General features: G+C 47.1%; 1 protein-coding gene across 3 annotated transcripts in view; it reads left to right on the top strand.

Annotated features, from left to right (window-relative positions):
* The window catches only part of MAP7D3 (MAP7 domain containing 3), a 31,969-nt gene continuing 19,060 nt past the window's right edge, over positions 1–12,909 (top strand). The window contains exons 1-6 of one of the 3 annotated variants that reach the window (XM_081963897.1): positions 1–329; positions 7,363–7,458; positions 8,717–8,797; positions 9,645–9,808; positions 11,627–11,738; positions 12,384–12,404. In XM_081963897.1, coding sequence (XP_081820023.1) covers positions 245–329; positions 7,363–7,458; positions 8,717–8,797; positions 9,645–9,808; positions 11,627–11,738; positions 12,384–12,404 — 559 coding nt within the window. In that variant the 5' untranslated portion in view covers positions 1–244. The remainder of the gene's footprint in view (positions 330–7,362; positions 7,459–8,716; positions 8,798–9,644; positions 9,809–11,626; positions 11,739–12,383; positions 12,405–12,909) is intronic. The other 2 variants (XM_081963895.1, XM_081963896.1) reach the window with 2 other exon arrangements.

The raw sequence follows: 12,909 nt of genomic DNA, 5'->3' as shown, positions 1-12,909 counted from the left end.
CGAACGACCGAGCGGCGGGTGGGCGCGTGCGCTCTCCTCCTCCTCCGCTCCCCCCCCCAGCGAAAGGGCTCCGGGGCGTGGCCTTGTGCCGCGCCTGCGCCGTCGAGCCCGCCGCCGTCCCCGCGTCCCTTCGGCAGTTCCGCGCCACCGGCCTGAGGCGGCGGCGGCGGCGGCGAAGGAGGAGGCGGAGGCTCTGCCGGCGTGTGGAGCGAAGGAGGCTCCGGTCCGCCTCTCGGGGGCGAAGATGGCGGAGGGGAACGGCGGAGGGGCGCCTCCCGGGGTCCCCACGCCGCCTCCCTCGACCCTGAAGGGGCTGCGGGAGCAGATGGGTGAGACCCCCCGCCCCCCCTTCAGACCCCCCCCCAATTTTATCCCCTAAAACTCTCCTCGCCCCTTCCTAATTGGGGGTTCCCCTCCCCCCTTCGCATCCCTTCAGCCTCCCCCTCCCCCAATTACCCCCCCCGGGACCAATCTGGTTTCCTCTGCTGTGGCCTTGACTACAAGACCCATCATCCGCGGGGGAGGGGGTGTAATTCACCCTGGCTTATGGGGTGGGCGGGCTGGCTGTGGGCAGATGCCTCCACAAGGCCTGGGGGAGGGGCTCTGTTTGGGATAGGATGGGGGATGATGGGTCTTTTTGGGGGGGTCCCAAGTGGCTGGACTACATTACCCATCATCCTCGGGGGTGGGGGTGTAATTGAGCCCGGCTTCTTGGGAGGAGCTGTGAGCAGATGTCTCCACGAGGCCTGGCCAGGCGGAGGAGGTGGTGGTCCATCTGGGATGGGGAGGGGGTTATGGGTCTTTCTAGAGTCCCAAGTGGCTGGATTACAGAGCCCATCATCCTGTTAGCCCCCATGGGGGTGAGGTGTATGTAATTCAACCTGGGTTCTTTGGGGGGGCGGGGGGCAGATGCCTCCACAAGGCCTGGGGGGGGGCTTTATCTGGGATAGGATGGGGTGGGGTTATGGGTCTTTCTGGAGTCCAAGCAGCTGGACTAAAGGACCCATCATCCTATTAGCACCCCATGTGGCGGGCGGGAGGGGTGTAATGTCATTGAGCCCTGCTTGGGTGGGGGAGGGTGAGTCTGGATGGCTATGGGCAGATGCCTCCGCAAGGCCTGGGGAGGGGTCTCTCTGGAATAGGAACGGGGGTGAGGGGTGGGATATAATGAATTTTTGGAGTGCCTGATGGGGCTTGTAGTAAGACATGTCTGGGAAGTTGGTTTTGGAGAGGGCTCGTGGGGAGGGGAGTCCCCAAGTCCCCAAAACCTTCGTTTGACACCTCCCTTTTCATCCCACCCATTTTCTCCCTTCTTTCTGCCTTTTCCACCCCTGCAAACGCCCCCACCCCTTATATTCATTTAACCTAATTGCCCCCCCCCTTTATCATCCCAGGCAACCAGGGCTCTCCCCCCCTTCATCCCTTCCACCTCCCCAACCCATTAGTCATTCATCCCCTCCCTCCTTCCTCTTTCCCAACCTCATTTCTCAGCTCTCTTCCCCCCCCCCCCCATACAAAATGCTGGAGGTTCCCTTTTTTTTTTTTTGCTTGAAGGGCCTCCTCTTCCGCCTGGCCTTCCTCCATCCATCTCTCCACTTTCCTTCTCTTTATTTTGCGGACAAAAGGAACCTTGGCGTTTTGAGGAGTTCCAGAGGAGATCTGGAGGTCTTGCGGCTTAATCCTTCCACTCCGACCCCTCCCCCAAATATCCTTGGCTTTAAAAAAGCATCTGGAAATCTGTTTGCATCCACTCTTCTTTCTCTGCTGCAGTCAGAAAAGATAGATAGATGATGATGATAGATAGATAGATAGATAGATAGATAGATAGATAGATAGATAGATAGATAGATTGATAGATGATAGATGATAGATAGATGATAGATAGATAGATAGATAGATAGATAGATAGATAGATAGATAGATAGATAGATAGATAGATGATAGATAAATAGATAGATGATAGATAGATAGATAGATAGATAGATAGATAGATAGATAGATAGATAGATAGATAGATGATAGATAGATGATAGATGTGAAAGAGAAAGATGATAGATAGATGATAGATAGATAGATAGATAGATAGATAGATAGATAGATATAGATGATAGATAGATAGATGATAATAGATAGATGGTAGATAGATAGATGATTGATAGATAGATGATGATAGATAGATAGATAGATAGATAGATAGATAGATGATAGATAGATGATGGATGGATGGATGAATGGACAGATAGATGAGAGAGAGAGATGGTAGGTAGGTAGGTAGGTAGATAGATATAAGTGAAAGAGAACGATGATGGATGGATAGATAGATAGATAGATAGATGATAGATAGATGGATAGATAGATAGATAGATAGATGATAGATAGATAGATAGATATAAGTGAAAGAGAAAGATGAGAGATAGATAGATGATAGATGATGATAGATGATGATAGATAGACAGACGACAGACAGACAGACAGATAGATAGATAGATAGATAGATGAAAAGGTATATACTCCCATTCCTCTCCCCTATCTTCTGGATTTCTGGTTGTTTAGGTTTGTTTAGAAATTGCAGCATTTGGGTACAGTTTAATTCCTGCCTGATTAAAGCAGAATTCCTCTTTGCTTATCAATTAATGCGGAAGGGGAAGAGTTGCTGAATAATTCCTTTTCTTGCTGCAGCCCTGATTCCCTGGAGGCTCGGTCTTAGTTTGCAAGTGTCTTTAACCCTGTGAGGCATTGTCTCACTTCAGCTGCGGGGCATAATCCATATATATCCATATGCCATATATTTTTTGATCAGAAAATATCTAGCCGTCTTCTGAAGCTTCGCTTCGGCTGTGGCCAGGACGTGTATTTCGCCAAATGTCGATGTCTTGAAAAGGAACCTACAAAAAGAATAAGTCTGTCAGTACTTTCTGATCGCCAAGACTGGGATGATTTGGGTTGGGCAATACTTGGCACCTAAGGAAGGGAAAGGTGCTTCAGAACAGGTGGAGTTACAAACGTCACACCTATTCTAGTTCTTTTTTAAAAAAAAAACATGGCTTCTAGCAATCCCAGGGCAGCGTGGAAGAGTGATGAGCCCTTCCAGGAAAGGTGTGGCTTTGAGAGAGTGGCAGGCAGGTATCCATACCCTGAAGCATTGTTTCGCTTTCAAATCGAGTGGTGCAAAGCCCTGTACCTTTCCACCTAAGCACAGGTAATCCTCGACTTAACAACAGTTCGTTTAGTGCAGGGGTGTCCAAACTTGGGAACTTTAAGACTTGTGGACTTCAACTCCCAGAATTCCCCAGCCAGCATGGGAGTTGAAGTCCACAAGTCTTAAAGTTCTCAAGTTTGGACACCCCTGGTTTAGTGACTGTTCACTGAAAAAAGGGACTTACGACCTGTCTATCACACTTAAAATGTTCCCAGCCTCCCCGTGATCATGGCTTGAAAATTATTGGCATCTGGTTCCTACTTACGACCGTCGCTGTGTCCCGGGGTCACACGATCCCCTTTTGCAACCTTCCGTTGAGCAAAATCGATGGGGGAAGCCAGATTCGCGTAACCACGGTGTTGCTAACTTATCAATTGCACTGATTCACTTAACAACCATGGCAAAAAGGTCGTAGAATGGGGCAGAACTCTTAAATGCCTCACTTAGCCACCGAAATTTGGGGCCCAATTGTGGTTGTAAGTCGGAGGACTACCTGTACAGGAGAGGGCCTCATCCTTTTTTTAAAAAAAAAGTTTTTTTATTTCTCATACATACATTCACAAATATACAATCTCATAACTATTATTAAGATGTGTTATCTTTTGACATTTATAACAATTTATTCCTCCTAAAATTAAAAATATAATCAAGATTGCTTTCCTGCCGTCCCATAGACCCATATTGATTTATAATCACCCTACCTCTTCTTCCCTCCGCTTTTCTCCTTCCCTCCCTTCTCTTCTTCCCCTTTCTCTCTCCCACTCCTCCCCACTGTAACTCTTAGCTGACCCTTTGGGAAAAGATGCTAAGGTGTGGGGGGCAGACTTTTTCCTTAAGGCTACCCTTCTGCCTTCTGATCAGCTTATGAATTTTGCTGTAATACTTGTTCATTGTGCAGTGAACTTGGACTTGGCCTTCTTACCCCTAATTGAATTAAGGTGTCAGGGTTTATTCCCATCTCCCAAATGGGGAGCTCAGTCTTGAGAGCAGATGGTTGTGCCTCCATTGTGGTTTTATTCCTGCCTTCAGATTTAAATCGAGTCCAGCCCTTCCTTTCCAAGACCGGGAAGACTTGGAGACAAATTGGAAAAAGGGCCTTTAACTTTTTGCAATCTCCTGTGAGAAATTGGGGGGGGGGGGGTGATATTATTTCCATGAAACCTTCGGCTAAACTGTGTGCGGGCTTGGTTATCCTGGGGTCTTTTGTCATTTCATGAATACTCACAAAGTGAATTGGTGAAATAATGTTGATTCTTATCCCAGTTACTGCCTATTCCTGCAGGATGGAAATTGAAGGAGGTGCCGTGCTTATTCCATTGCTCAAATTTCTTAACTTTGCAAGCAAAGTGCAAAAGATTCTAGAAGATGCTTAGACGCCTAAGGGGAGCTAATTCCAGTTGTACGCTGCAGCTAACCAAGAACAATTATTTTATCTTTCCTGAATAAACAGCCCCTGTTTAATTGTGAATAAGCTTCCAGTTGGATCCTCTTGTCAGACAGAAGACTCATCCATGTCACATTGGCCTATAAGTATGTCTCAGTATAGATATTTCATTTCATTCCTATTTCTTTATAGTGCCTTGGTAAAGCCACACTTGGAATACGGCATCCAGTTTTGGTTGCCACGATGTAAAAAAGATGTGGAGACTAGAAAGAGTGCAGAGAAGAGCATCCAGGATGATTAGGGGACTGGAGGCTAAAACATAGGAAGAACGGTTGCGGGAACTGGACATGTCTAGTTTAATGAAAAGAAGGACTAGGGGAGACATGATTGCATTCTTCCAATATCCCACAAAGAAGAAGAGGGAATCAAGCTACTCTCCAAAGCACCTGAGGATAGAACAAGAAGCAATGGGTGGAAACTAATCAAGGAGAGAAGCAACCTAGAACTGAGGAGAAACTTCCTGACAAGTTAGAATAATTTACCAGTGGAACAACTTGCCTCCAGAAGTTGTGGATGCTCCAACACTGGACGTTTTTAAGAAGAGACCGGACAACCATTTGTCTGAAATGGTGTAGGGTTTCTTGCCTAAGCAGGGGGTTGGACTAGAAGACCTCCAGGGTCCTTTTCAACTCTTCTGTTCTATTCTATTCATCATTCTTAAAGAAGCAGCAGAAAAAATGAAACCGCCATTACGGTTTGAGCTGTAACGTTATATTGCCTGAGCAGAGACATAAGAGGAAACCAGCTTATCAAGAAACAAGAGGATCAGAGGTTAAAATGCATCCTACATAATAGAAGCATTATTGAGTGTCTCTTGGGAGCGATGGAGTTGCGGCTGCCGAGCGGACTGGTGTCGGTTGTGATATGCAGTGCTGGGCTCTGTTGTCACAGGGTTTTTTGAGTTGGGTTGGAGCCAGGCACATTCAGCAGTGGTGTGCCTGGGCGCCGGAGAACAAACATCACTTCAGAAAAAGGTTTTCAGAAAAACGATCACAAGTGAGGTGAGAGGAAAGCAACCCACTTCCACACCCTGAGCCCAGGGAAGTAAAACAAAGTGAGAGGATGGGGAGAAGGAAGGTGGGAGCCCGAAAACAGGAAGAGAATATTGCATCTCAGGAACACAACTAAGGAATAAAAATCCTTGTTTTCACACACAGCGTCCCTGTGGCTTTGTCCTTGGTGTAACCGGAGCATCTGGGCACATTTAGCAAAGAGATATTTATTTGATTAGTACCCTTAGCACTCCCTCCCCTTATTCACAATATTGTGGCTGTAGGTTGGACCCAGAATGGCCAGCCCCAAATCACCCAATGAGGTTCCAGCAAATCTTTGCAGTTCATGTTACGAATTGAAACTTAAAGGTTGGCGTGTGATCTCTCTTTAAGTTCAGAGGGTTGAGACTTGGCATTTCAGTACTGGCGCTTTGTAAACTTTGTACAATCAAAACACATGAAATGACCCTGAGTGGCTTATCGGGCACTTCGCAAGACTCTTTTTATTGGATACGCATCGTGAACCTTTTGTTTAAAAACTTAACATGAATAGACGTGTTCGATATTGTGAACCCGAAATAATGCGAACTCTTTGCAGACTTGGAAGGAAGTTTTGTGAGCAAGATTTATTTTCGTTGGGCTTATTTTCGTCTCTTGAAACAAGCCGTATTGTCTTGGTGGGTACCTTTGCATTCTCTCTTGCCTCCACAAAGGAACTTGGTATGAAAATACAAGCTGCTTTGCTTCCCCTCTCTTTGTTTGAACAGAAGTTTAATGAATTTCCTCCTCTGGACAAAGCCAGATCTGGAAAGGGAATTCACTTAAAACAATGCTGTCCAGCCTTGGGAACTTAAGACCTGTGGATTTTAACTCCCAGAATTCCCCAGCCAGCTATAGCTGGCTGGGGAATTTTGGGAGTTGAAGTCCACAGGTCATGGAAGTTTCCATGGTTGGACACCCCTGATTTAAAGCTCTCAAGTTCCTTGGGAAATGTGAACATTCAGGAAAAACAGCCACCCCTCTGCAATTATCTGCTCCGTGTTGCGTCCCGGATCCTCAAAATTTCAAACAGGGGTTTTCCCACTCTGCTTGCAAATTTCCCTTGTCCATTAGTGCCACCTCTTTTAATGGATTGAAACTTGTAATTTAATCTCCCCGTGTCGTACAGCTGTTTTATGTTTGGACTATATACTGGGAGTGGAAGTTGGAACGCTTGATTTGAAATGGGAATCTTAAAAACAAATGGAGCGTGAACTCAGTTCATTGCTCTTCTTAATTTCATACAGGGGGTCTTTTTTTTTTTTTTTGAGTGTGGTCCACTTACACAAGGTTTTTAGTCCTGAATGCTCGGGTATATAATACAACACAAATGTGGGATTTGTGGCAAACTCCCCAAAAGAGGACTGTATGCTTTTCTTCCTGGTGACTTAGGAATGAAAAAGGATAGGTAGTTGTATATATGTAGTGAATATATATTGTGATACATTCGGTGTTTCCAGAACTGCTGTTTAAAAGAAACCAAGGTGTTAATGAGATTGTCTTAAGCTTTTGATCAAGATTGATTCGAAAGACTAGCCACGATTCAGAGACGGTGGAATTACTGGCCATAAACTCTGGATTTGGAGAGAGTTTCCTGTACAAAAATTAAGATTTGGGTAGTGTAATCCAAACAGCAACGGTTTTGTGTATGATGGATTTGTTTCAGCCAGTCGTATTTTTCTTAACAGTTGCTGCGGCCCAAGCCTTAGCCGAAGAAAGAAGAAACCAAGGTGCTGTTAGCACTGTTCCACCCCAGGCCCCAATAAGCACAAAAGCAAAACCAGGTAAAAAAAAAAAATCAGTGTTTTTCATATGACTATTCTATATTTTGCCTTTCGGTACTGTCCGTGGGGTTTGGCTGTGAAAGTTGGACCATCAGGAAGGCTGAGCACCAAAGAACGGAGGCCTTTGAACTCTGGTGCTGGAGGAGACTCCTGCAAGTCCCTTGGGCTGCAAGGCCATCCAACCCGTCAGTCCTAGAGGAGATCAACCCTGACTGCTCTTTGGATCCTGAAGAGGAAACTCAAGTACTTTGGCCACCTAATGAGAAGGAAGGACTCCCTGGAGAAGAGACACATGCTGGGAAAGAGGGAGGGCAAAAGAAGAAGAAGGGGACGGCAGAGAAGGAGGTGGCTGGATGGGGTCATCGAAGCAGCCTGCGTGAGCTTAAAAGGACTCCAGGGGATGGTAGAGGACAGGAAGGCCTGGAGGAACGTTGCCCATGGGGTCGCGATGGGTCGGACACCACGTTGCAACTAACAACAACATTCTGTATTTTGATCTTGGGGGCTGTTTTTTTGCATGCAGCTCATATTTGCTCAAAATGTGCCGTTCTTATCTTTAAAAAAAAAAAAAAAAAATTAGATGAATGAAAGTCTGCAATGCCAGGCCAGCAAAAGCATCCCCTTGTCACCTGGGAAATAGTGATACTGGTGTGTGCCTCCTTTTAAGGACTCTAATAAAACCCCTTTTATTAATTGACTGTGAGTTCTGCTCATTCCCATCCAGCAAAGTCTTTCAAGGGAGGATTTACAGTCACAGACCTCATCTGGCTTGGAGAGCTGCCAGGCCAAGATCTGCAAAACTCGGCAAGGAGTCTCGGAGAGTTACGAACCAATGAAACGAACTGTCTCCTGCAAACTCCACTCCCCTTTCGCTCCTCTTTTATTTCCTTTGAGAGGGGCCATTCATGGTCCCCCTGTGGCCTCACTCCCAAGTCGACCCCTGTTCTTTAGCTCTTCCCTTCTTCTGGCAACTCTGCACATGCGCACACTGGGAACAGGCTCCAGCTGTTCATCTGCCTCACTGATGTCTGACTCCGAAGGCAGCTGATAACTGTCAGACGGCCCTGTCCCCCTCTCTGCCTCCGATACAGAGCCCTCATCGGAGCCTTCCCCAGACTCCAGGACTGGCCCATGTTTCTCCCCAACCTCCTCACTGTCCGAATCGGCTGCCAGTTCTGCTGGCAGGCCACAACAGTGTGTTCCTCCCAATCCATCCAATGTGCTAAACGTCTTGATTTTTTGTCTTTCTCTTTTGCAGTGCTGGATGGTTCTCTCTTGAAGTCAGAAGAACGGCAAAGACTGGCTCGGGAACGTCGAGAAGAGCGGGAGAAACAGCATGGTATGATTGTATCCAGGCAAGCTTCTGCACGCGAAGGTTTTTAATACGTGGACATGTGATCGAAATTCAGACACTTGGCAATTGACTGGCATTTATGTCGGTCACAGTTGTCCTGGGGTCACGAAATCCCCCTTTGCGGCTTTCTGACAAGCAAAGTCAGTGGGGAAGCCAGGTTCACTTAACAGTGTTCTGGGCTGCCGGAGGTCCGAATATCTCATATCCCAAGGGTTTAGTCCCCCTCCCCTGAAGGAGGATTGATTTGTGAGATCCAGATCCAGACACTTTGGGTTCCTGCTGCTTCAGTCCTGCACCATTCCTCCCAGAACAGCTTATTTCCTTCCTATCGCTCTGCAAAGAGAGGCACTTATCAGGACTTGAGGTTTTGGCTTGTAGCACAAATGCATCCTTGGCGTAAAATGAGGCGCTTGCTGCTTCCTCTTTTCTGTTTTTCCTTGACCTCAAGCAGATAAGGTGGATTCTGGCAAGGCTTGGCCCCAGATGGAAGTGGTTGAACATAACAAAATCTGATCAGTGTGATATTCTCTCTGTCTGTCTGTCTGTGTCTCTCTCTCTCGCTGTCTGTCTCTCTCTCTGCCTCTCTCTTTTTCTTTTTCTTTCTCTTTCTCTCTGTCTCTGTCTCTCTCTTTTTCTTTTTCTTTCTCTTTCTCTCTCTCTCTCTCTCTCTCTGTCTCTCTTTTTCTTTCTCTTTCTCTCTGTCTCTCTCTCTGTCTCTCTGTCTATATTCTATAAAGCTCAGATTTTTTGCAATTGCCAGCATAACACACCCCACCCCCTTTCTGGGTTCCCTAGTGTTTCACTTGTCTCTTCTCTTTGGTGACTTTTGCAGCTGCCAAAGAAACCCAGATCCTGGAGAAGGAGAAGAAAGCGAAGCTGCAGTACGAAAAGCAAATAGAAGAGAAGCAGAAACGGCTGAAGGAGCAGAAGCTGAAAGAGCAGCAGAGGAGGGCTGCGGTGGAGCAGAAGAGGAGGCAGAAGATCGAAGAGGAAAAAGTAGCGTACAACTTCATGTCGATGTTTCTAAGGGAGGGTCAGCACTGGCCTTGAGCTTGTCTGCTGAAACAAAACTCCGCATTGGCGACAGGGAAGGGCATCTGGCCAGTAAACACTCGCTTCCATTCAGTTGCCCTGAATTCAATTGTTCCGTGATTAAAAGTTTCCACTGACATGAGGACAAAAATGCAGTGGGGTGAGCAATTACCGTATTTTTTGGAGTATAAGATGCACCAAGGTTTTGAAGAGGCAAATTTTTAAAAAAAGTTTTTGCACTCTGCAGACCTCACAAAAATAGCCCGTTTTTCGCAAAAACGGCCCCGTTGTTTTTTTTAAGGGCACGAATACCCTTTAGGAGGGGGGGAACGAGCAATTCCCCCCCCCCCCGTTTGTTGCTTATTTCTATCCTCCCTGCCCCCAGGAGCACTCTGGAAGCCTCCTAAAGGCTCTGCATGGCCATTTTGGTGAAGGGGCGGGGTTTTGGGAGGCCAAAAATGCTGTATTCAGTGTATAAGGCGCACCCAGATTTTTAGCCTCTTTTCTGAGGGGAAAAAGGTGCGTCTTATACTCCAAAAAATACTGTATTTGCCTGGCCTAAGGAAGATTTGCAAGCAGATTTGAAAGAGGGAGCCCTCTGCCAGCCGTTGAGAAATTTCCTGTGTGTTAGCATATTTGACTTGCATCAAGGGTTGCAAACCGTACTTTCTTTCCTCTGCCAATCAGTGGAATTTCCTAAAAACTTGGTGGTTGAAAATTTCTCTATGAATTGTTTTCACTAGGGTCACAGAAGGGAGTCCTGTAAACGTGGAAATTCATCTTATTTGTGACTGAATTAGCCAAATGCTTTTTCCCAACTATATCAGATTTTTGTTTGAGAGTCTTGCGATTTAGGTAAAGGTTCCCCTCTCACACGTGTGCTAGTCGTTCCCAACTCTAGGGGGCGGTGCTCATCTGTTTCAAAGCTCAAGAGCCAGCGCTGTCCGAAGACGTCTCCGTGGTCATGTGGCTGGCATGACTAAACACCGAAGGCGCACGGAACGCTGTTACCTTCCCAACAATGGTGGTCCCTATTTTTCTACTTGCATTTCTTACGTCCTTTCGAACTGCTAGGTTGGCAGAAGCTGGGACAAGTAACAGGAGCTCACTCCGTTACACGGCGCTAGGGATTCAAACCGCCCACCTTTTATCGTCAGGCTCGGGGTCTTAGCCACTGAGCCACCATATCCCTATTGAGCCAGCCTTGTAATTTAGCGTTCCTTTAAATAGAATCAATTCTGAATCATTAAAAAATTCTAGACAAGTTTGCATTTGGAAGTGAAATTCCCCCCAAATTTACCTCCTAGTAATAATCTTGCCAGGGTGAGGAGAATAAATTGATATATGGAACCATCGTACGGTACTAATGTGAGAAATGATGCCAGCGTTTCTCAGGCTTGGCCATTTTAAGATATTTGGACTTCAACTCCCAGCCTGGCCAGCTGGGGAATTCTGGGAGTTGAAGTCCAAACATCTTGGCTAAGCTTGAAAAACACTGAGCTACAGAAAGCACAGAAGTGGGTTTGCTAATCGGTCAAGCCCGCCTGCCCCCTAACAGCTGAACCCGTGCATCTTAGCGCAAATCCTGTTTATCACCAAGATTACGGCTAATTGGAGTCTCTGGTCTTCAGCTGGTCTTGCTTTCTAATTAGTGACATAAAGTCCTGTAAAAGCTGGTGAATAATCAGCTCCTGGGGGAGGGAGGGGGGACATAACGGTCTGCTTCCCCGCGGGCAGCCGTAGGTTCTCACAAACTAATCCCCCAGACGGTTTGATCTATAGGTGCATTACGAAGCAGTGGTCCATCGAACGTTGGCACGCAGCCAGCGGTTGGATTCGCGGCAGAAACGGTGGTCGTGGAGCGGGTCGGTGACAGACACCAGCGGGAAGGCAGGTGGGTTTCCTAGGACTTCAGGATGTCTATCTGGAATGCTCTAGGATTGTGACATTACCATGTTTTGAGAATGCCAGGTTGGGAAATTGTGGGGTCCCTGATGCTCTCTGAGGTTGATTATTTTCTGGAGGACGTTTCCTGACCCAACTAGGTAACATCATCGATGTTGGAAGGGAGTGGGATTTGTAAGGAGGAGGAAGAGGACTGTGGGATCCTTGGTGTTCTCTGAGGCGGTTTATTTTCTTGCAGACATTTCACTACCAAACTAGGTAACATCATCAACGCTAGAAGGGGGTGGGATTTGCAAACAAGCATTGATGGTTCTGCACCGCGAAACGTCTGCAAGCAAACCAAGCTCGGAGAGCACCAAGGATCTTTCCCCTTGAGCTCCAAATATTCTCTTCTCTCGGGTTGGGGAATGCTGAGACCGAGACTTCGGTCTTGGCACCCTGGATGGAATCGAATTTAGCCTTACACAGTCAACCCCTCTGGAATAACAAATGCCTTTTAAAAGCCAGGACAATCAACTTCCCTCCGGTCGCTAAGCAGTTTAAGGCAACCGAGGGCCCCCCATCTCTCCTCTCTTTCTTTGAAGAGAGCCGTGATAAATCTGTGACCTGCTCCTTTCCCTTTTCTCTTCCGCAGAAGCCCCAGCTGTAGCTGAAGGTGGGTCCTCTTGGAATGATCTGCCTACTTGCCTGCTTTCTATGTTCATTAACTTAAACACCCCCTCAAAAGCATCCTTTGATTTGAGAATTTTGGAATAGGCCGTTTTAGAAGAAGCTTGCGGCTGTTGCTTCCGCTATTCTCAAAGCAAAACTGCTCTGCTGCAATGCTCAGATGTTCAGTTTGCCCCAGAGCTGTGATGGCGAACCTGTGGCACGCAGAGCCCTCCCTGTGGCCATGCGCGCTGTCGCCAGCTTCTCTCCTGGTTGCTCGGCTGCTCTTCGCGGGCGACGGAGGGCCAGGAAACGGCTGGAAAACGGCCCCCAAAATGGCCAAAAACCCAGCCATGCGCATAACAACCAGCTGGTCTTCGTGTTTCCGATGCTCTGGTGCGCACGGAGACCAGCGGGCATGTTTGGGTTCCAGTTTGGGCACTCATTGCCGAAAAGGTTTGCCATCACCGCCCCAGAGGCATTCTGGGAATCTAACCTGTCTGTGTCGAGGG

The sequence above is a fragment of the Natrix helvetica genome, assembly GCF_964273705.1.
Source record: "Natrix helvetica genome assembly, chromosome: 11".
NCBI lineage: Eukaryota > Metazoa > Chordata > Lepidosauria > Squamata > Natricidae > Natrix > Natrix helvetica.
This window is presented reverse-complemented; position numbering and strand designations above follow the sequence as displayed.